We start from the raw sequence: 27987 nt of genomic DNA on the forward strand, positions 1-27987 counted from the left end.
TAAGCTGAACACCACCAAGATACATATTTTATTTTAGCAGATATGGAAATTTATATATTCACGTTTGGTTTTTTTTTTTAAAGTGGCCTATTAAGGCATCTTAAAAAAATCCATATATGGCTTTGGTTTGCTGAAATACTATTTTACATTGTTAAAAAAGAAAAAAAGAAATGTTCAAAGAAATTTGACATCATGACACATTCACATATTTCACTTAGAACTGACAGTTACACAGATGCCTGCATGTGATCACAGATGTCTCCCCTTGTGATGACATGAATAAAAAGGTAATCCAAATGTTTATCTCACAGTAGAGGGCAACCCAGAAGTCTGTGCAGAAGTGACATATAAGGAGTTATTATCTGGAAGAGGGGGAACCACAGAGTTTCCATTCGTGGGTGAACAGCTCAGTTTCAGTTTTTCCAAGTATTCTGCATGAACAGGCTTGTGACACTGAAGGACCTTGATCGCATCTTCTACTTTAAACCATTCTCTTTTCCTTCCTGAAGAAGTATAATCCATAAAGAAAAAAAGTTACACATTTGTAACAGCACCATTTGTTGCTATCTGGTCATTCACTTTTCCTCATTCCTTTTACTTTCGAAATGCAAGTTCTCAGGCAAAGGACATGGTGAAAAGACATTGAAAGCACTGATGAACACAAGAGGTTGACTCAAGCTTACTGATATGCAGTTCATAAAGCCTTTCAGACAACTCTCTTGAAGCAGATGCTGGGCTGAAGCTCATATGACTTTTCATATGCTACAAAGGTCATATCTAGTCCTTACAAAAAAGGTTTTATTATTCAGGTGACGTAATATTGCCTTCCTACATTGTCATGCCTAGCAGAAAACCAACCTGAAGAATGAACATGCACACATGCATGAAGTTACAGAAGGATGGCTTGGTCTGATGTAGAAAGCTGTTTCCATACTGAAAACATATCTATGGTATGGAGTTACTCAGGTTAGCCATAAGTTTTAAAAAAATAAAATACCTTATGCCAGAGATAGGTTTAATTGAGTTCCAAGACTTATCTTGGCAAAATAGTTCTAAGACCATCCTGCTTATACAAGTCAGCCCTTTAAAATAAGAGGCCTCTGGAAATACTTAGAGACAAGGTCAGAGACAGTATTGTTACAAGTGGGATTAATTCTATTTTTCATTTGGCTCTACAGTGTTACAAGTACTATGCTTGAATGTTATTAAGACTTATATAAACTGCTGACTTAAGGCTGAATTTGGCCCTTTGAAAGCAACCACGAGGCCAACGCAGCCCCCGGTAAAAATGAGCTTGACAGCCCTGCTCTAAAGTAATGGATCAGTGGCCAGTGTTGCTGTACAGGGCACCTGGCACACAGGTGGGAGGGGGCACCCCCCACCACTCAGTGGCATCAGAAACAAAACGTTCTCTCTCCACCTGAAAAACTGGGCACAGGTGTGAAGCTGCTCTTACAATTACATGCCACTTGCTGACAGATTCATAGTGCTAAGGTTATGAATGTCGCACTCCCAAAGCACCACCTCCTGAAATGGGTAAAGCATAACCAACCAAGGTAGGATGCAATTTATATCAATTCTTAATTAACTAAAATTTCAGCTGGACAAATACACTGAACTAACTTTTTTTTTTAAGTTGATGTTTACTTAATTAAATTAAAAGTAGAAGATCCATACAGCATCACAAAAGATGTTAATCTAACTGAACTGCATGACAGTGGTATCTGTATGACAAATATGTGTATGTAGGAATAAATACCTCTTAAAATCAGCACTGTAATTGAAAAATTAAGCTAAGTAAATACTAGTTTTTCTTTTCCCCCACCATGGGAAAAAGAACTTCAAAACTTTACAAAGATTTCTTTTTTCAAAGACTTTCAAAAACACCCCAGAGTATCAGACAGCAAAACATTTAACTTTTTAAAAGAAAAATTTATCAGTATAATATTCAGCCTAAAATAACCCAAAAATAAAGAGCTGTATTAGCAACCAATAGTGATGTTTATTCCATCATAACACTTAGAATACCCTAATTAATATAATATAACAGTAGCACAATGTGTTGGAAGCAACCCCAGTTATATGTGTAGAGAAGTGTAGAAGAACAGCATAAGAGTTTCTAGTAATTTAAGTTTATAGAACAGAATTACTATTCCCCCCCCCCTCCAGAATTATAAGAATTGCTTCAGAGAATGCAAGAATTTTGCTTAATACATTTAAAAAGTAGCAGAATAGGGCAGACAATGGGTTTACCTATATTAACTGAATCCTCCCAGTCTTCCAGTATTTCCGTTACAGTAAGAACATAAACATATGTCCTATGCTTCCGATCCTGGTTCTGCTTGAATATTAGAAGTAGAGATTTTAATTCACAGAATTAAACAAAAAAACCAATTTACAGACTTACCACAACTATAAAATTGGAAATTACTTACCCTGAAGGATACTTGCCAGCAAAACCTGGCTTTTATTTTCACTGAATAAATGTTTGTACTGAGTAAGCCCGCAAGAGTGGGAAAAAATAAGTTTTATTTGAAAGCATAGCTATTCTATTTTACCAGAGTCATTAAAAAACGCACAAGCAAATTTGAAGATTGTGAAGTTGGGACCAAACTATGTTCTTGGTCACCTAATCTCTCTCATACTAGCAGTTGACTGCTAGTTCTGCACATTGCTTATCTTTTACTTATGTTGTGAGTGACCACAGTAGAGTGCATTTGCTAAAACCATCTCCACAACTCACGCTCCTAGGTGAAAGGTTATTAAAAAACCCTCTGCAAGATGGAACAGCTGCATCCTGTGGCCAGATCATCCATGCAGTGCTGGATATAATGTTTCACTCAGTAAGCGAGGCAAATTAAACAGCCTATGTTTGTAATCATGACAAATGCAAAAATCACTGCCATCTGTTCGCTTCATGGGTTCGCCACGTTAGCAGCACCAACCACCAGATTTTGGGACAAGGCAATTCCAACACTGTGGTCTGCTCAGGGCAGGTTGTTGAGGTGCAGACAGTCCACGTGAGCTCTGTGTAGACACTACTCTTAACTCCAAACAGGCCAGCAGAGCACTCCAAGCTGCCACCGCACCAGGTCCATTTAGGGTTACACTACATTAATAACCAAGAGATGTTATGCTGTAGGTCCCCATACAGCAGGTTTTATCCTTGCACAAATAACCATTCATACCTACCTCTGTTTCTCTACAAACTTAGTATAAACTGTTGTGCTTTGCTAGGAAATAAGAATACTCCCAGACAGTTGTTTGTCAATAACCATTATTAAATGGAGTAAATACATCTACAACAGCCATCCTTTCCAGCTGTAGTTCTAGAATATGAGGATTTGGCAGCAATATCCTTTCCATCTTCTCTTAGTTACAACCCCAGGTAGCAACATGTGGCAGCAACAACTGTATCAACAACTGTTGGTGGGGCCATGTTGTAAAACTGATGTAGGTCCTTGATTTAAGTTAAAAGTAACCTAGAAAAGTGCTGCTGAACACAGATTTCTATCTCCTCTGGTCTAAATGGTGGTAATTGCTTCACAAGAACATACAGCTGAATTACCAAAGAGGCATCATCCCTTGCAGCCCATTTTAAGGCATGAAGATGATTGGTATCCTGTATTTTTTTTGGCCCGAGCTGGGAAACACAGAATACTTCTGCAGACTAACCAGCACAGTTAAAACACAGACAGGTTCCTAATGTGTAGGATCACCCAGGTGTACTCAAACCCAAAACAAATTAGAAAAAAGGGCAACTGCCACTACCTACAAACAGGAACTTCTCTAATTTTGCCATTGTTTCCATACTTCACAACAGAACACCTTTAGCCCTGTATCAACTAGTCATACATGACTAAAGAATATCTCACGTAGGAAATCCCTGTCAGGAGCACACTGCCTCTGGAAGTTGTTCTTATAATTCAACTGTGAAGATTCACACCTAACTACCAGACTAAGGCATGTCCACTCGCACCCATCATAGAGCACAATATGGTAACTTTGGCTGTATTATGATCTGAAGACTCACACCTACGTTTCTACAGTCTACTGCTGTCTAGAACCTGAGCAAAACTGGGCAATGCCAACACTGAAAGAGAGTTGTATCTTGTGTGTGCCCTTGTGCTGTCAGTAGTTCTTTACACTATGAAATAGAAGTTTTTAACCACATAGTATTGCGAAAGGTTAGATTTGTCTGTAATCCAAAGCATTACCTTTTTTAGTGAATCAAAACCATAATGAGATACTTCACACACAGACCTATCACTTTAGGTGTGTGAAAGGTGACAAGTTACTTCAGCAAAATATCAGAGATGAAAAGTCAAAATAGTGTCCTAAAAGAGGGTGGTATTTCAGAAATCCTAGATCTATCCATGTTGGTTTCACTTTTTTTTAAACCCTCTAGATGTTGCCTGAGTACTAATTTGATCTTTCCAGGAAAGTTCCAAGTATTTCGAAATCTTCCTATTGAAACCTTCACATATCATATAACAACTGAAGGCAAGCACCTGTCTAATGTAATACAGCATTTCCAGTACCATTGCAAAATTAAAGGCAAGTAAAACTTAACTTATGCCTGATTGTGTTGTGTAGATGTTAAATTTCTATAGTTTTATCTACTCTCACAAAAAAAAGAAATAAAAAAGAACATTTGTTTTTAAAAGGTAAAAGAAATAGCTCACCTCAAATATCCCAAGCAGTCTGCCTAGCTTTCCCTTTACTCCAGCCTACAAAACAAACAGGAAAAAGTGTTAACATGTGCTTTTTCATTCAAAAAGACTAAAACATCAGTACCAGCCTCTTACAGCAGCATAAATGAATTACTCCCCATTATTAGGGTTTTTTAAGCAAGTGTTTTAACATGTTTTAATTAGACAATACTGCATTGCTTCTAGAGTTTCTAGACTACTTAGAACATTGCAACACAGAAGCTTGTTCTAATGGGTGAAGAATGCATAATCTTTCAAGTTTTCCATCCAGATCAAAATACTTTTTTACTTACCATCTTTGTGTACTTTATTTTATTGAAAAGATAAATGACATCTAATACTGAAATAATCCAGAGAAGTAGACAGGACAAGACATAATTTAAAATAGTATAATAATAAATTTAGAGAAGGAATCATTAAAACTCCATTGCTATTTTAAACAGAAACTTAAGTCAAAGTCTTCAAAATACAATAACAAATTGAACTGTAAGTTACTGGGTGGATCCTGCAGCATAATGACTTCACATATGCTAGTTTTCATATGAAAGTGTAGCTTTTGGGATATAAATTTATTTTTAAACTTACTTACCAAATTTTCTACTACCAGTTTTGAATTACTTCTCTGGTTAGTAGCATCAGAAAAGGCTTTACATTTAGAATTTCACTCCAATGTTCTAAAACAACCACTATGTCTATCAGCCTGTGCTTAGTAATTTTTAATCGATAAAGTTCAGGTGGTCATTATATTCTACTAAGACTCTAGGATTTGTTTTTCCAGAAGTACTATATGATGCCACCTCCAACAGAAGTAGCTTATGATCATCCGTTTATTCTAAATAAATCTGAGTCTTTATGCTTAAGATATAAAAGCATATGTAGTCTACTGGTAGACAAAGGCATATTTAGATTTTTTTTTTGTGTTATTGTACAATCGATATTTAAAATAGGGCTTCTTGGCTCAAAGATGACATTTTCTAGCCTTCAGTCTTTGTATCCAGCTTTAACCAAGGAAAGTTACTGATGTCTTACGTCTTTATATGAAGGACCATATGGATCTTAATTACATTTTAGTGAGTAACTCTGACAGACAACTGGGCAGGCTTTAGCAATAAGTCTAATCAAGATCTTACAAGTGAATGTTTTCTGTGTCTTTCTTTTTAAAGAAAGCAGATGGCTGGTGTTATTTATTAAGCAGTTTTGATGAAGGAAGCATCTGATCACAGCCCATGCAACTCAACAAGCATTTTGCTTATCTAGAGCAAGAGCTGGACCTAAAATGAAAACAAAACTACATACAGTATTCTTCTGGTCATGTGCTGTGATGACAGAGATACCTTGTAGAGCTCATGAAGCTGAAATACATAACCGGACCTGCTGGGTAAGTGATTAGACAGTATGTTAATTGTCACAGTGACAGACCCTTATTTGGGTCTGAAAAGGTAAGTTACACCACCACAGGCACTACAGATTGATTGTGCTTTACAGCGGGCAATGAAAAAGCATTTATTAGCCTGAAGGAACACAGGCTGAAGAAATGTTCAGGTTTTACTGATCAGTCCTGATTTCCTCAACATTACAGTATCTCTTCAAAAAGAGAAACAGAAACAAAAAGGCTACAAACTTATGCTTCTGTCCCCAGTTTTTGCCTACCTTCTCATGCAGCAATATTTAGGAATCACCATATCCTTTAGGACTTGTATTTTGTGGCAAACAAAGGAAAAAAAAAAGAGGCAATTTTCTATCATCCTATTGTATCGAAAGCAACAACATGAATCTGTGGGATTAGTAATTTTTTAATACTTCAGGTGTCCAAGTGTGCGGTTTAAGCTGTACAAGTTCTGTAATTTCTTAATTTCTTCCCTAAAGTTGCAAAGAACAAGACCATTTAATATTCTTAAAGATATGGCAAGATACAGCTTAACAGCGTGACAGAAAGCCCAGTGCAGACTCTGCAGATTTTTCAAGCATTAAGAAAAGCTTTTCCAAGTACCAAGGAACTACTCTAGAGCGTACTATGCTCCACCAGAGGAAGGAAAAAAAACCACCCAACTCTTCTTCCACCTCAAACCACAAAAAACAGCCCTCCCCAACAAAATCTTCCATGGTTTTATAAATCTCTAAGCCTAGCCAATACCTTATTTAGTATTACAAAGATTTCTTCAAAGCAGGTCTATGCCAACAGGACTGCTGAAGGACAGATGCAGGATGGCTTCTCTGCACTGCTAATGGGAATCTGACAATTCACTGATACCCAATACGTGGCACAAACACCACAACCAGGTAAATTTACCAATACTAAAGAGCTTTCACAGAGAAGTTTAACTTATTAGTACCCCACAGTCACAATGTATATATATTTTCAATGTTAGTCTAAGTGCAATTTACTTCACAGCTTCTCTATTCTCCCCCAAGCAAACCAGGAGTTTAAACAAATACTCTTAGCTGAGTAATTCTGAATGACACAATTAGAAGCATGCCCTTACATTAAGTGTGAAAATTCCCACAAGCTTATAATGAAGCTTTTGTGGAACCAGATGTTGCTATGTACATGTGATTACCACCAGTGATGTCTAGTTGCTCTCTGAGCAAAGATGTGCTTCCAAAATGTAGCATCATCCCTGCAGATTGTAGTGTCTTTCGAAACCTCTGTATGCAAAAGAATAAAAAGGTAGTAACTAGAGTCCCGTGAAGACCTGCTGAGAGCTGAGGTTGTTCAGCCTGGGGAAGAGAAGGTTCTGGGGAGACCTTATAGCAGCTTTCCAGTATCTAAAGGGGACCTACAGGAAAGCTGAAGAAGGACTTTTTACAAGAGCATGTAGTGATAGGGCAAGGGCAATGGCTTTAAACTGAGAGAAGGTAGGTTTAGATAAGATATCAGGAAGAAGTTCTTCACCATGAGGTTGGTGAGACACTGGACTAGGCTGCCCAGAGAAGCTGTGGATGCCCCATCCCTGGGACTGTTCAAGGCCAGGCTGGACGGGGCTCTGAGCAACCTGGTCTAGTGGAAGGTGTCCCTGCCCATGGCAGGGGGGTTGGACTGGATTATCTTTAAGGTCGTTTCCAACCCAAACAATTCTATGATGTTTCTCTGGAAGTAATATATTCAATTGAGTCATCTTGATAGTTTATGAAGTACCATTAAACTGACTGTGGTATTTTTTAAAGTGCTTTTGCTAAAAACAATATTTCCTCCAGATTCTTACCTTACTGTAATTCCTTCAAGTGTCAAAATTAAATGCTAGCAGACCAAAAAATGCTTCAGCTTTTTCCCTAGAAAGTCAAAGTCCTCGCTTTCCCAGTCATAAGCTTCAAATCCAATACATTGGTTATGTTCTAGACTTCAAACCATTTTGTCTCTAATAAGAATATTTCTTTCTGTGGCCATGATGTGCCCATGACTGTCAAAATACAGTTCTTTTAGTAACCAAAAAGCTACAGGCTTCAATAAATGAGGCAGTCTAAACTTGGGAGCACTTATTTCAGCAGACAAGCTCTTGAATTAAGTGCTAAATCCTCTCAGATCGTTTTGTTAAGAAAGTCTGTGACTCCTATGTAGGTAAGGTGTCAAATCTGAATTTATGCATTTATTTTAGTATTAGCCTAAATCCAACCACAAGAGGGAAAACCAGCGACTTCATCCCATAATCTCTCTGGCCTGGAGGTCATTCCCTGTTGGCAGCTGCAGATGTTCTGCAGTCTCAGGTGTGCACTGTGACTTGCCCATTGTTTCCTGTAGATGGAGCAAGAGTCACACTGCACTTAAATTTCTAGTCTAACAGTCTACCAGAGCAGAAAGTTGCTTAAAATCTGAAAGATTTATTTTTAACTGTGGGATGTCAGATAGTACTTTAATGGCTGTGCTCCTGAAGGCACAGTGCAAGACTATTCCTGACCTTTCTTGGATACTCTTATAAAACCCCAAAGGTTTCATAGTACCTGCCACAATCTTTCAGCTGAAAAGGTGGTTTATTTATTTATTTTGTTTTTAAAGTCTCTACCCAGTCCTAGTCTGTACCACCCAATCATTTCTCAAATATTAGATGCTCACTGGAGCAGATTCCTCTGTTTCCTGTGAGAAATCTTAGATAATATGACTGATATTTTCACTGTTACAGCAGCTTAACCTCAGGATCAGCCTCCTCTTCCAAGAAGCTGTATTCATGCAGGTCTGGGAGGAATTATATATATTTTTAGTAGGCATTTCAATATACTGCTAAGTACAAACAAAGCAAGAGCCTCATTTTTTTGTTGAGATAGAGAAAAAGGGGAGTGGGATGGTATTCCTTCCATTTAAGAGGCTGAACATCACCAGCTTGCCACCCTCATTATTTGTCGTATTTCTCTTTGAACAGATTTGCACAGAGTTCTCATTTCCATCTTTCACACTACCCAATTAAACACTAAGCTCCAAAGTCAGTAACATAGTAGCTCCTCATTTAGATGAGGTTTAATACCTTTCTGGGAATGCTTTATACGGTAACTTCATTTTGTTATTCTACCTCCAGGTTTGTAGAAATTTATTGTACTTAAGGAACTTGACAGGCTACTGTAATTACTGTAACCTGTGAAGTGTCAGACAAATGAAATTCTTACTCAACATTTAGTAGAGGCAAAAAAATCAAATCACTAACATGAACAGAAGATAAGGATAAAAAAATCTGGAGTCATGCACACAGGCAGACTACAGAGCAACTGCAGTGCATACAGGTTTCACTACAAAGATCTTTGCTTGGGTTTTAAAACAAGGATTTAAAATACATGACTGTTGATGGTAAAAGTGACAGATATTTAGAGCCAGGGGGCTGTAATTTTGTGAACTATGAGCACTCCTACTGTTAAGAAATGCCATTACAACTCCTCCCGCTATCAATTTCTCCATTTTAATAAATTACTGGAAACCAACAGGTTGCGTGACTGAAGGAACACAGTCCAAACCAGTGCCAGAGTGTGGCTGCTCTGAAGTTTATTCATTCACAAAACTCTTAATGGTTCACTTCATCGCACTGTAACCAGCTGCCAGGTGACACTGACCTTAGTATAAAAATAGAAAGGACAGCCATCTCTAGAAAGGTTAGGATGAATTTCCATGGCTCAAGTCAAAACTGAATACCATCCTGGCTTTTCTTTGCAGTCTCATGGCAGAACACAAGATTCAGCCTGTAGCTTAAGAAATTTTTACTTTAGGGCATGAACTTTGAACACTCATCAGCTATGCAAGCTATCAAACCTTGGAAACTCCGAAGCTGTAGAACAAGCGTCACCAAATGATTTTTGCTTATTAAAGCCCCTAGCCTTTAAAAAAATCTTTATGCATTCGCAAGCACAGCTCAGAGCTGAACATAGCTGGCAGTTTATGTCTTCTTCCACACCACTATAAAAAAACTGCAGCCACTGTAATAAAAGTGAATAAAAATTGGTTTAACCTGGAGCAAAATGACTCTGCTAGCACCACTGAAGAGCTTTTAGATACAGTTTCTCTTGGTGTGTATAAACCTGTCCTTACAACATATGCAGCTTTTCTATTATGAAGCCTCTTACTGAATGTTTGATGGCAACACATTTTCTAAGCAGCTACAGAACAGTGTAACATACAATACACTGAAAAGAAATCAAAGCATTTGCCTAAGCCACACGTTTGCATGTCGCTGTGTGATAGTACTTAACAAAACACAACTAAAAGAGTACAAGTGTATGCGTGAAGGAGGCTGACATCTGTATTTAGTATTCAAAACAGTGTAGGTTGCTGATTACTGCAATTCTTGACCAGAACCACCATGCTTTTGCTTTCCCCTGATAAAGTGAGGGCAACAACAAAACTGAACTATGGAAGGGCTGCTTCAAATCATAACAGCAGGTACTCCTATTTTTCACCTTCTCATCTGCTCTATTCTTTTTTTTTTGGCCTAGTGGTGTGAAAGCATGTCCAAAGGGAAAAACATCATTCAGAAGCAACTAACATTTTGGTATCTGTATGAACTGGAGTAGTTTGCAGTGTCTGGGCAGTGTATGCACTCTAGCTGGACTTTTACATTAACAAAGAAATTGGTACTAAGTTTTTACTATTTGATGTATCATCCAGTAACATTCTATACTCATTCTTTAGCTATCCCAGCTTTAACCTTCCCAAACACTCATGGCTCATCCATTGCACCACTGCAGAAATTTGTGAGCAGAGCTCCAGCAAAGCCAGGACTTGGAAGTGTTTCTCAGAATATTCTCAGGATAGAACCATGCGCAGCATCAGAGATGGACCCAATTTCAAAGACAGTAATTTCAAAATGGGTCCATCTTTTTGAAACACCCTGTAGTTATCAGACCCCTCCCAGTCACAACTCTTGCTGCTGCACTACTGTGCTAAAGTCAGTCCAAGAGCTTTGTGTGTAGCACTGCATTCCCACAAGCTGAGAAGTGAGACCACTCAGGCAGTTTTCAATAGTTGGTCAAACTCCTACAGCAACTTTGTGGGTGTTAGTCTCTTCTCCCAAGTAAGAAGTGATAGGACAACAAGAGGAAATGGCCTCAAGTTGTACCATGGGAGGTTTAGATCGGATATTGGGAAACATTTCTTCACAGAAAGGGTTGCCAAGCATTGGAACAGGTTGCCCGGGGAAGTGGTGGAGTCACCATCCCTGGAGGGGTTTAAAAGATACGTAGACATGGTGCTTATGGATATGGTTTAGTGGTGGACTTCGTAGTGTTAACTTTACAGTTGGGCTCTGATCTTCATGGTCTTTTCCAAACTAGATGGTTCTACGATGACATACTAGCTACACACAGGTCCCTTCAAGATGGTCTGTATTCTTCACCACCAGAGAAAAAAAAATGTTTGACTACAGTTCAGTTAGCTCTAGTTTGACATGGAGATGAGATTTCTCTATTCCTCATCTTGAACTCCGCCTTAAGTCAGATCAGGAACTAAAATCACCAGTGTTCAGAACACTAAGCCAGTGGTCCTGTGCAAGCAGCATCTGGGGCAAGCTGAATCTACATCAAGTTCCCAAACCTCAAACTCAGCAAAACAGTCTTAAGGGTAAGGAAAATAAACCACTATGTAGCATGGCTAATAAAAAAAATTGTACATACAGTAACGTTGTTGCTAATTAGCGTTTTAAGAATAGTGGTAGTCAAACTGGGATGAGAAAACTGTTTATGACTACCAGAAAGTCTGTAGTTCACTCACTTGCCAGCATGCATCCACATTCCGCGAAACGTTATACCTTCTATTTCAGAAGTATGATATAAGGAATTAAGATCCCAGCGGGGTTCCACAGGGATCCATCTCAGGGCCAGCACTCTTCGATGTCTTTATAAATGACTTAGACTCAGGACTTGAGGGATTACTTAGTAAGTTCGCTGATGACACAAAATTGGGAGGAGCTGTCAACACTCCTGGGGGCAGAGAGATTCTGCAGAGAAATCTGGACAAATTGGAGAACTGGGCAATCCCCATGAACATGAAGTTCAATGAGTGCAAGTGCCGGATTTTGCACCTGGGACACAGCAACCCTGGCTGTACATACAGACTTGGGGACAAGATGCTGGAGAGAAGCTCCATGGAGAAGGATCTGGGGGTTCTGGTCGACCGCAAGTTGAACATGAGCCCATGGTGTGTCCTGGCAGCCAAGGGGGCCACCGGTGTCCTGGGGTACATCAAGCACAGCATTGCCAGCCGGGCCAGGGAGGTGATTGTCCCACTGTGCTCTGCACTGGTGCAGCCTCACGTGGAGCACTGGGTGCAGTTCTGGGCACCACAATAGGAAAGGATAAAGCTACTGGAGAGTGTCCAGAAGAGGTTGGTGAAGGGTTTGGAGAGGAAGCCATATGAGGAGCAGCTAAAGTCACTTGTTTTCTTCAGCCTAGAGGAGAAGAGACTAAGAGGAGACCTCATCACAGTCTACAGCTTCCTCACAAGGAGAGAAGGAGGGGCAGGTGCTGATCTCTTCTCTTTAGCAACCAATGACAGAACCCGAGGGAATGGCAGGAAGATGTGCCAGGGGAGGTTTAGGTTCAACATTAGGAAAAGGTTCTTCACCTAGAGGGTGGTGGAGCACTGGAACAGGCTCCCCAGGGAGGTGTCAGCCTCAAACCTGACAGTGTTCAAGCAGACTGGACAACACCCTCAGACACATGGTGTGAACTGCGGGGTTGTCACAAGCAGGGGCAGGTTGGACTCAATCCTTGTGGGTCCCTCCCAATTCAGGACATTCTATGAACATTCTAGGAGTCGATCTGTAGTCACTTATGCATTGCATAATTTCTAGCTAAATCAAATGTAGGTTTTCCTGAAGTTTTATGTAGCATAATGTGCTGGCTGCTAGATATTCAAGTAACATTTAACATTTTTAAGAATTTGCCTAGGAAACATAAATAGCAAGTTAAAAAAATTTGAATTTGAAATTTAAGCACCATGCTAGAGTGGGAAACCACATTAATTCATCAAGACTTGAAACTCTGTTTTGCCTAGAGGTAAGGTCAGAGGTAGAAAGGCAGATTATACCTACGGTGGTTTATTCATAATAAAGAGCCTTAACAAGCCCTTTTTATTGTTGAATTCTCAACTGCTTAGATACATCAGTTTCTAATCTGTTTAGTCTGGAATCTCCTCAAAGGTCTGTTTATTTCTCTTTCTTATGTAGCTACACATTAATCGTTCATTCACCTTCAGTCTGTTCTAGAAGAGCTGCGAGTCAAGTGTTTTCTGCACAAACACAGAAATGCTACACTACCCTGGTTATTTGGCATAAAGTCACAGTTCCACTTCCAGTAAGTGTTTATGAAGGCAGACAGAAATTTAGCCATGAAATGAAAGCACACTGGGAAACAAGCTAATTAGTTCACCTCGCCACACTACGCCCCAATTCTAACACACAGAACTGCAGTTCTTTGAATTTCACAATCGTGGAAATCTTAGTCAAATCCTTGATAAAAGGAGGTAGATTTCCCTCTTCCTCCTCGATTCCCATCTGAAGATAGCAACAGCAAAAAGCAGCTGGATATTTTTGTTTTGTTTTTGTTACCTCTTCATACACCTCTCTGACGGCTGCTCCCCCTGGCTCTTCTTCTGGTTCCATTCCTCCACCTGGTACAATCCACTGATCTGGGTATCGGCTACTGCTTACCAACAGCACCTATAAATAATTGCAAATGACTGTTAAATATAGCTCACAAGTCAGGAATCTTGGTACTATCTACTTTTTCAGCAATGCACTTTTTCACCTAGCCAGATGGATTATAGACTTCAGAAATGAGACATAACAGGCAAGCAGGAGTTATAAAAAGTGGAGGGGCAGGGTGGGGAAAGATGAAGGAAAATTATCAGCATCCAGTATTTAATAAAACTAAGACAACTACGTCATTGTAATCTCCTTGCATAAACACTTTCATCAGATGTTTAGACACAATATGAAAAATAATACAATACGCACAAGAATGAGGATGTACCACAAAAATCTAATAATACTCCCCAATACTGATTAAGTCTGAGGGTCATACAGATGGTGAAGTGTGAAAATTAAGACATTTGCATCACACAGAAGTTAAAAAAATTCTTCTGAAACAACATCTTTTGGCCAGAAAACTGGGCTTCTGAACATATTTCTAATTTTAAGCTTTTGACAAGCTTCTTTTCAGTAATTGAAGTGTTATGCTAGCATGGCATGCTTACAATATTGCATAACTAAATTATAAGGAGAATACTTCATTGGCTCTTGTCCAATTTGGTTTCTTCTAACATTTCTGTAAGAAGAAGAACTGCAACACATTGCATTCTAAGTGATTTCTAAATTTAATAACAAGGTTTTTTTTTTTCCAAGACACTTTAATTTGACTTAATTTGACTCTAACTTGGTCACACTATTGATAGATGCCAATTTAAAAACCACTGTCTGCAGGACCCGTCCTTCAGAGCTGAAAACATTTTAGCCACCTGTCCAACAAACTACTGCAATTACTCAATACGAGGCATCCTAGAAGATGATGAAAATAAGACCTTGATTCAGGACCACAGGGAAATAAACAGCGTAACTTGTATTTACTGAGACATTTTGATTAGTAAGACCTACTTAATCATCTGTGCAGTAGCACACTTCAGTTTCTAGGCAATACTTACCCAAGCCCTACCCTGAAGTCAAAGGACAGCTGTGGGGAGCAAAGGGACAGGGTCAACGCTGCAATCTTTAGAAGCAATTAAAAGACTAACAACAAGAACCTCAGTCTAAAGGTTAAAGTACTGACTGAAGTGACAGTCTAGTCCTCACCACCTACTCTTACAGTCTTTAAACTCAATCTCCTATTGGGTTATATAGTGAAATTATTCCCTGATGGGGGCAACAGGGGAATGCTCATCACTTACACTGTGTTCCTTTGGCACTCAAGGAAATACAGTGTGGTTCACCTACAGAACCTGGGGAGTGTAATTAAGATGACTGCACACCTTTGTGAGTGCAACGATGCGTGTCCATGCTGAGAAGCACCCAGAAGAACCTCATCTGACAGGTATTTTCTTGTTGTAGTGTTTATTTGTAGTAAAGACTTTTCCTACTCTGAGGGATTCTCCACTGTGCTGATTTCCCCCAAGTTTTTCCTATGCTAAATAAGGAACATGGCAGAGACCTCATTTAGTACAGAACCATTCTTAGCATTTAAGTGTTTGCATTTTCAGTCAAATATTTTATTCAGCTATCTAAAAACAGCCAGCAAAGGCAACAAGGTTAGACACAAATGCATCTCAACTTGATCCTTACAACCAAAGGTTATAGTTTCCTAGGATCCTTTAACAAAGATTCCCAAAGAGGGTACACAGTTCCACCAGATACAGTTTTAGAAAAAGGTTTTAGACACCTATGTGGAGCATCTATATCAGTACCAAGAACCACCACATCAGCAGTTGTAAAAATCAAGTTATGAATTCACTTGTGGGATCACAGACATAAACACCACACATTATTTTCTGCTGATGAAACCAGCACTCACTGCAGTCATGTGGAAGTTAGCAACAATGATGAACAAAAGGATGATTACATCACATTAAATCATTCCCAGCTTGGCAGAATGATTTTAATCAGCATTCATTGTCTAGTTAAGGCTAAACATAAAATTCTTAATTACTACTAAGGGATAAATCAGGTTGCTGGTTCTGGCAGTGTAGCATAAAGCAAGGAATTTTTTATGCCTTTATGTAATAGCTGACTACCACTAACCTGATCAATAGTCTATTGAGCTGGGTTTGTGTATCTATTAGCTTTAAATTACCCTTTTAAAAAGCAGAAACAAATGCATCTAGCAAGTAAGCAACATTAAAATACATCAGCTCTGGTAGACAGGCTTTACAGCTATATATAAAATAAACTCCCAAGTGTTACAGCCTGGGAGTTCATTTTGGCAACTACCCAAGTCTCCACTAAACCCGGGACTGAAGCTTTTTCTCAAGCATCTTTCCCTCTACGCTTTATTCTCCTGTGTTCCCACTGCTTTCACAGTCTGAATTCAAGGGATCACACTAAGTTATATCCCTGAGACCTTCAGATGCACAAGTTTTTCCACCCAGCAACATTAAAATTTGAAGCCGCTGTGGTACGAGGCATCCATCCTGGGGTATCCTAGCAAAAATGTACTCAGTTGTAATCAATTTCTCCAAAAGCTGAGAGCTGATAGCTAGCAATTATAAGATCGTGTGGTAAGGCTGAAAGCACTCCACACAGATTCTTTCAGTTATAGTAATAAGCAATCTTGTGCTCACTTGCACTTTTTTGTGTGTGTTGTTTTTTATTCCATGTAGTGGATGTAGTTTTCAGGTGTTTCCACCTGCAAGTGGCCAGCAAACACATCCCACAGTACCTGAATGACTAGGCTGTAAATACACAGATGACTTAAAAATGAGGGCACCAAAAAGCCGCCCTTGGTTGACAATGCACTCAGGTGCAAAATCAGCAGCAAAAAGCCAGCAATTCATCTTCCCTTAAGACAAGCAAAGCAGGAGAATAGAGATCTAGGTTGCCTGGACATCCAGTCTTTTTTGAGGAGGTTCATGTTCATGCAGATTCCTGTAGTTTACTGAAAAGACTGCGGAATCTCATATCTATGCACACCAAAATTTACATCATAACCTCATTAGGTTCAGAAGAAAACAAAGGAACTATGCAGGGAAATCTGTATCTCATATCTCTGAATGCAGAGAAAGGACTGAGATTTCTTGTATTACTTTTAAGTAATCACTGCCCTCTCCATGTTTCTGAAAAAGCCTTACTATTGACAACCAACTCCCTTCTTTAAAAGATTTCCAAAGTACAGAATAATATCATCAAATCTGCTTGCCTAGTTACAATCTTATCTTACTCTAAAAACTAAGGTAAAGCAGTTATTTTCCGTAATACTGCCAAGTGAAGCAGTAAAGCTGCAGAATTCAGCTAAGACGAGAACATGAAAACTCCTCCACTGGGTCTTACTAGCCAAGTTTTTACCTTGTTTTCAAGTCCAGGAATAGCAATGACCTTTGAGTGCAGTGAGGAAGACAAACTGCTAGCCAGCCTACTTGTAATAAGCACCTATCGATATGTTTAACCAAGATACGGTTAACCAAAAACCAAAAAGTAACTACAGGGTATGTAGAATCATGGGACTTGCTCACTATAAATGCTAAGCCTGCAGACAAAACAACTGAAAAATTCTAAGGAAAGATGCCAAAGCTTTGGCCTGTAGTATTCTCAAGTCAAAAGAAACCCGTGAAACAGTTAGCAGCCGTATATTCCAGAAGACTAAAATGGCAACAGCTCAGAGTAATACAGTGTGTAATTAAAAGCTATTCCTCCTTATGTTGTTTGTTTGTTTGTTTTTTTCATATCAAGAAATCAAAGAGTTAGAAAACGACTTAAGGTTATATCAAATATCATTGCTTTCTATCTTTCTTAACTGTGGGGCATTATAGCCTAGAAAAATAATTGTATTAAAAGTCAGCTTACATTAAAAAAGAAGGAAGGTTAAGGTTGGAACTTGCCAGACAGAACAAACCCCCACAGCTGGATTCTTTTGACTTCCGAGCAGAGTCATCCACAGCTTGAAGTAATGAAACAACAGCAGCAGAAGACACTATAAATCAACTGCAAGATGTGAATTTTTCCATAGTGGACACATTACTTGCAAGGAAAAACGTACTTACAGTTGAAAAGGTACCACTCCAGTTCTACAGAAATTATTTGTCATTAGACAGCTTTGTAAGCTCTCTCCTCCTAGTCTAACCACATCTATTCCTCTCTTCCCCACTGCACACCTCATTTTTTCCCCTTTCATCACCCCCACTAATCCACTAGCTACGTGCAACTTGCTGTTTGAATTACCTCATTGAGATAGCTAAGTTTGCCTTTTTTTCTGGTAAAACCGGCAGTTAAGAGGAAGAACTTTCAAGAGGAAGGGAATCAATCCCTCGCCCCACAAGACCGCTGAGCATGTGCTTGGTTGCAAAGAACACTGGATTACTCAGGTATACAACTAAACGCTGCACGGAGAAGGAAAGGAAAATGTAGGTACATAGAAGAGAAATTATTTAGTTCCCAAGTTTCATGAAGGTGAGAATACGTGAACAATTTCAGAAGCTTTAAACTGGTCAGAGTATAGGAGAGATCATAAGGGCATCAAGATGTATTAATACCTCTCAGGTACAAAACAAAGTGTCAAAATGCTCTTAGAAGGAACAGATGTACTGTATGTTCTCATAGGCATCAGAAACATTAAGAAGCAAAGAAATAACACTACAACCCTATTCTGAGAATAAAACAGGACACACTTTGATGTAAGTTAATATAGTCTAACGTAGCACACTCAACATGGAGAACTTCAGCCTAGATGGCTGGTCTGCCCAAGTTACAATCACCTGAAAGAGTCATAAAGATGGCTTCATCCAAATACAGCCAAAAGGGTCAGTCCAGCACCATGATTTGTTTCAAAATGGCCATTAGCAGATTCTCAGGGAAAAACATGAGCAGAAAGATTTCACTGCTTCCTAACACTTCCAACTTCCAATTGTTTTCAGCTCAGGAGCTTCTTTAAAAGTACCGGGGAACTACTCTGAATGCCACAACACAGAAACATTACCAAGCAGCATGGAAAAAAGCATATCTTTCAAACCTTATCAAACCACTAAAATAGCCAAATGGACCGTATTTGCAGGATTCAATGCATGAATTTTTAGGCAAAAGCACATGTTTCAAATTAGAGAGCACATTTCCACCTTCTACTGTAGCTAGAGGCCTTCTTTATCTAACACTTCTTGCTATTTTTAAGAATCTCTGCCTCATTTCTGTAGTTCTGAAACAGTTTCTCAGTTCACCTCTAGATTACTGTTGTATCCCTTTTTCAAGAATGCTATTGTCTCTTTTTGGACTCCAGAAAGCTGAAAAATGCAATGGAGCTTTACAACTTGCCAGCGCAATGCCTCACAGGTAGCATTCAGTAAGGAACATACTTCTGGCTTCCTAAAAATATTCTCAGTAGAGCAATTGCTTATAGTCCTCCTTCTTTACTGCAATAATTTTCAACATGATTTTTCTTAACCTGGAGATATAATGTGCACAAAGTTATTGCAGAGTAGTAAAAAACCTCGGGATGAGACTTGACAGCATTTCAATAAACTATTTTAATTATAAGTCAAGGCTGCAACACCTTTAATTTCTCCCTTACACTGACACAATGAGTTCAGGAAGATGATCTGCCTGAAAACCAGCTCGGATCATTAAAGCTTAGTTTTCAGCCTGCACACATTCAGCTCTGTTCTGTACACATCTATACAAGGGTCAGCACCACACAAACTGGGGCAGAAAGGTGTAAGTGCAACTACCCAATTTCAGATCAGCCTAAGCCAATTCAAGAGCCTTTAGCAAAGTAGTTGATAGACAACAGACTGAAAAGCAGTCTCCAGCTATGAAGGAGTTTAAACAGAAGATTTAGTCTCAATGAACAGAAACTGGCAGAGCAGCAGAGAAATGGCCTAACAACTAGCAGTACTTGAATCCTAACACTCATTACCATGAGCACAGCATCTTGAAAGCAACTCAGAAAACTGGGTTATGTCTGTACAACTTATTAAATAAAGTCTGAAATATCATCCCAACTTCAAGTAAAGATCAGTTTTCAAAGCAGCAGAATGATGCTTGCACAGCAACTAGTACAAGTTTACTGGCATTCTGAAGAAGAATGATAAAGAATCATATGCATATATTAATACTTCAAAATCAGATCTGCAAATGATTTTCCTTGTGGGATTTTCTGATTTTAAGTCTATATGGCAATAGGGAGAAAAACGTCAGCCTTTTCACAGAAGTTTTGCTTTAACTTCCAATTAAAGTTCTACTATTCTATAAATTTTATTTCCCATGAAATCCATGTATTTGATCTAGCATGTTGATATAGTGATTCAGAATTTGAGTACCTTCCTCTGGCTATTTAAAGTACTTGGTCTTGTTCTTTGGCTAAAGTGTTCATATCAGGATCAGACATCACTATACTACTATGGTACATCAGTCAGAATGCATTTCCTCATGTCAACAGGCACTCAAGTCACCTGTAACATTAGATGCCCCTCGAGCTTTGGTATGCTTCTGAGAATCAGATCTGACAGGTCCCGTGGTGCGATGAAGGGTGCGGATCTTGCAAAAGGAGATTCCTGGCTGCAAAACCACCCTGCAAACAAAGAAACCCTCCCTCCCTGATGCCTCAAGTGCCTATAAAAGATGTTTTACTTTTCATGCTGGGTCAAGTCCCAAATCCACTTTACAGTATGTCCTTCTTCACTTATGCTTGTCAATACAGACCACGGCAGAAAACACGTAGGGTATTAGGTGAAGAGCTAAAACTCGCTTTGCTGCCCCTTTCTTGGTAACTTGAAACCACGGCCTAATCTTGAGCAGGAGAACTGGGCTTTACCCATTACTCAGCAACATAATCTGTTTGACTAAGGGATCAGCTTCCAAGCACTTGTCAGAAACAAGAGCTCCGAGTCTTTGAGAACCATTCAGCTGCAGGTAAAGACATGACAAGGTTATTTTTTTATGAGTACCAGTTACCTTTCATCCTTTTTTGTCTTTGACATACTTGGAAAAACAAAACAAAACAAAAAACCCACCACATATTAATCTTTGAAGACAAAATTTGTTTTAAAATATTTACGTTTATAGGACTGGTTCCACTGAAGTACTTAAGCACTACGTCAAATTGTAGTGTCTCCTGAAATCAGTGGCTGGCCAAAGCCAAATATCTTTCTTCAAGGTGGATTAACCAGTGAAAGCCACCTAATTAAAATAAACTTTTTAAAGCGCTCTACAAACAGGACTGGAAAAAAATTACACACCAACCCGTGGTCCATGAACTCTCACATCTACAAAAGATGTTTAAGAAAACATGGCTACAAATCCTAGCTAGAGATATATATGCATATATATCTCTAGCTAGGATTTGTACATATTTCTGAAGCAGTCTGCCACTTTGCTATTTCACAGAAACCAGTAACTTGGAAGTTTATAGAACCACTGAGTTAACTGGGAAAAAAAATCAAACAAATTTAGCCACCAGTTTAAGTCCTCAAAGTAAACATAGGATGATGCAAATAAGAAATAAATTATACTTTCTCATGTATCTAAACACTTGGCATCTGCTAAACAGGGCAAAACATAAACCAGGTTTTGTTGCAGGACACCTTAGCCTTGTGTTAAAACAGCTACAGCCATGTTTTCTTCTCCCCTCAGCCCATTTTGAGCAACCACATTTGTATAGCATAGACATCTAATACCATAGGTACTGGTAAAAAGTAATTGAGGTTTTGCAATAAAAAACAGCTCATGGATGACTGATTTCAGTATCTAAAGAGGTAGGAGTGAAGACTACAGCTTCCAGCCATGGTGGACAGCTGAATTCCTACAGCTTCACCAAACTTGAAGGCTTCCACTGCTGGCATGCAGTTGCTGTTTGTCAAAAAAGATCCCAACATGAAGCCACAGTGCACATGCAATGCCTGCAAAAAGCTGTTTTTCTGTAGAAGCAGGGATAACAAGGCACTTGTGTTTTATAAGTCAGTTACCTGATATAAATCCTACCACAGCAATCTAACATTGAATTATTTTTATTTAATATCAACACAAGCTTAAGCCACTGCAGAACCCCATATGAGCCTGCAGGAATATGCCACAAGCAGACACTGTCTCTGTAAAGATACCATAAAAAGCCATTTTGGAAGTTATTTATAAGTCTCGATTTCAAGCTATACCCCTTCCTACACCACAGAAACGATATCCAAATATCAAGAGGCAAAACTAAGGCAGAGACCATCTCATGACAATTATTACTCCTGTATGTTAATAGGGCAGGGACTTGAGATAGAACAAGAGAAAACTACAGTGCACCGAGCACACATCGAAATGTGTATTCTCTGGTATTTTAAAATATGCCTATACTGTATTAGGCAATCATAGAGCAAGACAGGTAACCTGTATCAGTCCACACATTGCTTTGGGGAGCATGCCAACCGTAAATAGGGTGCCATGGTCATACTCCAAGTTATATTTTAAACCACACACTATCTGTGTGTTTACACCTGAGAGCTTACACTGAAGGACGAAGAAACCACATGCCACATTCTGAGTTAAGTATGGAAGATCTTTCATCACTCTGCAAGTTTATTTACAAAAATTCCTAGAATATCCCATTTTGCCAGGGTAGCCAGGTGACACTTCTGGGCCAAGGTTTTACAGATCAAGTTACATTACAACAGGTCTTTCTGGTTTTCAGATTTAGTCTAATTGAAATAAAAATAACATTTTACTTTATCCTTTAATAAAACTGTTGCTCTTATGAAGCAACAGCTTTAAGAAACTGAACAAAGCTACTGTTTTTAAAAATAATAAAAGGGTGACCACCAGAACAAAGCAGATAAACAAGAGTTTCTTAAAACTTTACATTCTACAGCCTAAGAAACAGAATTCTCTAAATCAGACCAAAAAGGAGATACAACAGTAGTAGCCAATCATTTTAACTCAAAGTTAAAAGGCAACAATTAACATGCAAGTGTACACCCTTCTCCAGGGGAAAAAATCAAAAATTTGCATTTCCCACAAGTGGGTGACAATAGTTATCCTCACTACTTTCTCGACAGTAACAGGAAACCCTTCCCATCTATTTTCATCTATTGTACAAAGTTGAACAACAAAAATGGCAAAATTAAAAATTGAAAAGCTTGAAGACTTTTTTTTGCATATGAAACTAGTTTTTAGATCTGCCACTATCAACTGCTGGCTGAACACTAAAGTAGGGCTTTCAATACTACATTCAATTACATAAAGCAGTGTTACAGATGCCAAAATAATTACAACACACTCAAGTTTTATATTCAAGGTATTTAAAAATAACTGTCCATTTATTTGTATAATATGTAGTTGATAGAAGAAAAATTCAATTAGCTTTAAAAATTGTTTTAGTTATCCAAATGACTAGGAAAAAAAATGTTTATTACTATTTACTCTTGCTACTTTAAAGGCTTGCCTCATTCACTGCTTTGAGAGGCAAGAATTTCCTTCCCTACCCTTCACCCAGACACCAAGACATCAGCATTTTATGTAAAACCACTGTTTGCAGAGTCCTGAATGCAGAAGCAATTCCAATCCCTGGAAGCAGCTGGTCCTCACTGTACTGAGAGGTTATCCTGCGGGCTCATCCTGAAGCTGCCATCCACATCTCCTGGTCGCTCGAGAGTGACTTGCATTTCCCCACACAAAAATCCACCAGCCAACCCCAATCTGCCGAACACCAACAGCTTTCTGTGCACACCTAACAGCTTCTTGCTTGCTCAAAGCAAAAAGCCTGCAGCCCCCACACATTACATGCCCATACAGACTTGTTTCATTTTTCATGGGATTGCTCCTGCGTCATTTCCAGCATTTTTTTTTTTGTTCAAATGGCAGACAGAGCCTGCAATTACTGCTTCATTTCCATTAAGAACGACAGAAGGAGCCAGCACTTAGGCTCATATCCAGCCGTCTTGCTCTCTCTTCAGCCCAAATGACAGCACTGAGACGAAAACAGGCAATAGTTTAATGACAATAGTCTACGAGATCATCTTCTAAAACACTCAAAAAAATCCAAAGCTACTGGCCACATCACTTGGCTATTTGGGCTTCCCCAGGATTTTTTTTTTTTTTAACACATCACAGCATGAGGGCTACAAAATCTAAACCAAATGGGCTATATAGCACTAACTGGCATTTGTGGAATCACTTGAAAATGAATCAAGAAACAAGAAGCAAGGACTTTTTGCACTGGTGCACCTGGACAACCACCATTCATCTCCCAAGCACATGCTTTCAGCTACAATACCAGCTCTCAAGGCAAAGCAGAAGCTTTTGACAGTGTGCAAGACTGCAGGCAAGCCCAGTTTCCAGCCCATAACATCCGAGAGAACTGACTCAACAACTTTAAGTCTGGCAGCAAAGACTGTTGGTAAAGCTATCTGGACAAGGTGCTGTAGCAGGAGAGCAGGAGTTCTGTGGCTGTATTTCAAACTGTTTGCAAGGACCACCAGACTAAGTTTTGCCTCTGCACTATTATAAAGCCCATCTATGTTTAAAATTAAGAAATAAAGAAATGAACACAAACCAAATGGAAATACAGTGTGCTTTTAGCAAAAACATCCTTTGTTACCACAGTTTTTCAACTGATATCTTGCTTCACTGTCTGTGAAACTCAGCTGTAACACAGGCTTCAACAAAGCTACAAAGGTAGCATAGAAAGCGCAATACAGATAGGAAACAGACCAAGAAGCTATAACATGCAGATTTTGCTAGAACATTATTAACAATAGAGATATTAAATGTTTTAGCGACTGTCCTGATCTTCATCAGTGATGATCACAGAAAGACATTACTGACATTTGTATGTCTCCAAATTGAGAGGCCGTGTCCGTAAGTCATGATATTAACAGGAAATCTCATGCTGAAGTTACAGAAGAAGCATCACGTTTTGTTAAGAACATATTGTTAATCTAATGCGCAGGACACTAAGAATTTCTGGTAGAAGTTGAGAATTCATGAGGTGGGAAGAAGTTAAGAGACTTTGATACCACCACTAATCACAAGATGACTAGCTTTACAATCACAATAAAGACTGGTCCTGTAACAGGGTTTTTTTTATAGTACGGCTAGAGAACTATTAGTACCTTCTATGCAACGCAGTGAGATTCCACCTAACGCAACTACAACTGTCACCCACATTCAAAAAATAGGGATGTCAAATTGAAGGAAATGAAAGAGCTACCCTGATGATCACAAACAGAAAACTGGTTTTAGGAGATGAAGCTTGCAAGGCTTCAAGTTAATCAAAATGTCCTGAGAGAGGAATGACTGCTGTCTATAGACACGTCAGAGTGAAAAGTGCAAGAAAAGGGGAAAAAAAGAGCACAGGCACAACTGGATATGGACTGGCCTTACAGGAAGTCAGAACACAAGAAGGAAGACAGGCTATCCTAAGATTTGTATCAGAAAATTGTTGCAGACACCTATTCCTCCATATAGACACCAACCAGCTGAAAAGTAGAACATGATGTATTGAGAGTCTTGCAGACAGAATCTCCAGTTGGAGAAAAAAATTATTGCTTTAAGACTCCTAAAACCAAATATATCACTAAAGATTGCTTTGAGTTGTCTATTGTCTCTCTTCCAATCTCTAGCAATTCTTTGCTTACAGGACAGTAATGCCACAGGTTAAAATAGCTATGGAAGCAAAATTTTTTTCTCAGTCTGCTGTTCCCCTCTTCTCCCTTCAGTCACCAAGTATTGCCTTGGTGCTCCTCCATAGCTGAAGCAATGCTTCATTCAAAGATCCCTGGAGATGTAGGTCAGCTGAAAATCAATGGTACAGTCTCCAGAGAATTGGAAAGGAAACACTGACGTTCAAACTAGACCTACACAGAAGCATATTAAAATAACAGCGTTCAGGAACAACAAAAGCAAGCCTCATCCAGCCAATGAGGGGAACCCAGCTGGTGATACAAGTTAATCATATGCATCAAACTTGGTAGTCAGATATCAAACTTCTAAGAAACAGGTTCTGTATTGATACTGATAGAGCTGGAACCTGGGAAATAGTCAAGCAAATTCAAAGTGTTGCCATCACTTTTCTGGAAATAACTAGTCAGAAAGTGATTGGAACTGTTTCCACATGCTTAATCTAGGTCCCAAGTCTGACTCGGTGTTATCCCATTTATTTCATCCTCAAGTATGTCTAATTGCACAGTGTCCAGCCTCATGGCAGCCATATAGGTGTGCCATCCGCAACACCCCAAATCACTCCAGTGCAACAAGTGTCAGCATCCACCCTTCTTACACAGCACAGCCACTACTACTGTCCTCAGCCTCAAAGGATGTCCTTAGGCACAAACAATTTTTGAAGCAGCCAGTGGCCTCATTTGGCTGCAAGGTTTAAAGAGAACATATGAAATCGCAGCAGGAAATGAAGAATGAGCGGAAATTACTGACAAAGGTGACATCAATAATGAATTTCTAACTACAGCTGGTGCAAGAAAGCAGTAACAGTGGCCAAGGTGTTTGAAATCAAAACAAATATGAGCTGGAGTAGCATCTGAAAACAAATACCGAAGACGTGTAAATGCGGAAGCATGGTGGAGCATCAGAAGTGCTGCTAAACCCAAAGAAAACCTTGACTGATAGTAACATTTCTGCTTGACACCCTTCTCGTTCATGATATTAGGAAAAGCTGCCCAGTGTGATCCCAAGGCTATATTCACACCACATAGGGAACGGCATATAGCAGAACATCATGTAAAATTTTTTGCCTAAATTCAAGGGTTGGTATTTTGGGGTCAAGCGTCTGCTTACTGCATTATATTTCTTACTAGACGTTTAAAAATAAGGAAGAAATTTGCTGTACTGACAGTTTAGACAGGACACATTTATTGCAGCATGTAAAGGGATAAAAATAATTAAAAAAAAAAAATCAAGCCCTAATCTTTGTAGTTATTTTACAGATATTAACAAAACGCAAATGAAAAATGAGGAAAGTGCATGCTTCCAGCCTGAGACAGTCCATAAACGCATTGTGCAATGAAACCATCAGCGAAGTTTCCATATAGCAGCCGGTGCCATTGACCTTGGCTGGGAACACAGGACAACTTTGTTGCCACCTCCCGATTCTGCTGCAACATAAAACCCCAGCTGAGCGCTCTCCTCTACAACCCAAACCGCAACACCCCCCTCCTGCCTCCGAGCTCCTCCGACAAAAAAATATTTTTAAGCGACATTTTACTCTCTTGGTGGGAAACACCCACCAAGGCGCAGGTTTTCGAAACGACACGACTGTTGTGGTTTTTTTTTTTTAATACCGCTAAAATAGGGTAGGGGGCTCGTTTTGAGGGCAACACCCTCAGTGCGCCATGACACATGAACCGGCTTTCGGCGCGTCCCGGGCACACAAAGGAGAACCCCGGGGCTGCAGCCGGTGTCCGGTTCCGTCCCGGGGGCCCGGAGGCGCCGCGGCCGCGCACAAAGGAGGGCGCCGCGCACGTGGGCCCCGCCGCACCGCGCCGCCCCAAGATGGTGGGCGAGAGTCGGGCCGCGGAGCCGCCGCGCCCGCCCCGCCCCCGGCCCGGCACTGCAGGGGGTGCGCCCGCCGCCGCCCCCGGCGCGGGTTTCGGGCCGCCGCCCCCCTCCTCTTCAACGAGCGGGGAGCCGGCGTCGCCGCCTCCTCCGGTGGCGGGGGGAGAGAGCCCCAGCACAACTCCGTATGTTCAGGGAGTGTCCCCCTGGGAGGGGCCCGCGCCCCCCGGCCAGACAAAGGGACGCGGCACCCGAGGGCCCTCGGGGAAACGGGAGCCCCGCCCGGGCCGGGCCCGGTGCCCCCCTCCGCACGTGCTCGGCGGGCTCACCTCGTCCTCCCGCTCGCTGCGGAAGCAGAGGCACGCCGCCCGCTTCTTGTAGCCCTCCCGGTCGTACGTCCGCGTCTGGTTCGGCTTAAATTTCATCATAGAGGCGGTGACACGCCGGCTGCCCCCGGCCGCCGCCGCCGCTGCCGCCACGGCTCCGCTCTCCGAGTGCCGCCGCGCTCCCGGGACGCCGGCGCGGGTCCCCTGCTCGGGAGTGGGGCGGGAGGAACACCAGTCCCAGCGTCCAAGCTCCTGTCACAGCAGCGCCGCGCCGTTGCCACCGCCCCAGGAGCCGCGCCGCGCCATAGAGGCTCCGCTCGCCGCCCCGGCCCGGCTCGTCCCTGAGCCGCCGTGCCCGCCCGCCGG

General features: G+C 40.3%; 1 protein-coding gene across 3 annotated transcripts; it reads right to left on the reverse strand.

The window, feature by feature from the left end:
- Positions 1–14: 14 nt before the first annotated feature.
- Positions 15–27987, reverse strand: NUDT4 (nudix hydrolase 4). 3 transcript variants are annotated; one of them, XM_080363237.1, is made up of 5 exons: positions 27625–27987; positions 13730–13840; positions 4686–4730; positions 2254–2338; positions 15–503 (listed from the first exon to the last, which is right to left on the reverse strand). In XM_080363237.1, exons 1-5 carry the CDS (start codon positions 27721–27723, stop codon positions 301–303), a joined length of 543 nt encoding a protein of 180 aa, XP_080219363.1. In that variant the 5' UTR covers positions 27724–27987; the 3' UTR covers positions 15–300. The 3 variants fall into 3 exon arrangements, with proteins under 3 accessions (XP_080219363.1, XP_080219362.1, XP_080219364.1); XM_080363236.1 differs by having other exon boundaries at positions 2254–2341; XM_080363238.1 differs by lacking the exon at positions 27625–27987 and adding an exon at positions 20263–20282 and having other exon boundaries at positions 2254–2341.

This window comes from Nesoenas mayeri, assembly GCF_963082525.1.
Source record: "Nesoenas mayeri genome assembly, chromosome: 1".
In the NCBI taxonomy this organism is placed as follows: domain Eukaryota; kingdom Metazoa; phylum Chordata; class Aves; order Columbiformes; family Columbidae; genus Nesoenas; species Nesoenas mayeri.

Bases quoted from the DNA above. Each gene is read 5' to 3' on its own strand.
- NUDT4 (XM_080363236.1), bottom strand. From the start codon at position 27,723: ATGATGAAATTTAAGCCGAACCAGACGCGGACGTACGACCGGGAGGGC. The intron at 13,841-27,624 runs GTGAGCCCGCCG...AATTATTTATAG, and splicing joins GCAGCGAGCGGGAGGACGAG to GTGCTGTTGGTAAGCAGTAG. The intron at 2,342-4,685 runs GTGAGCTATTTC...CTAATATTCAAG, and splicing joins GACTGCTTGGGATATTTGAG to CAGAACCAGGATCGGAAGCA.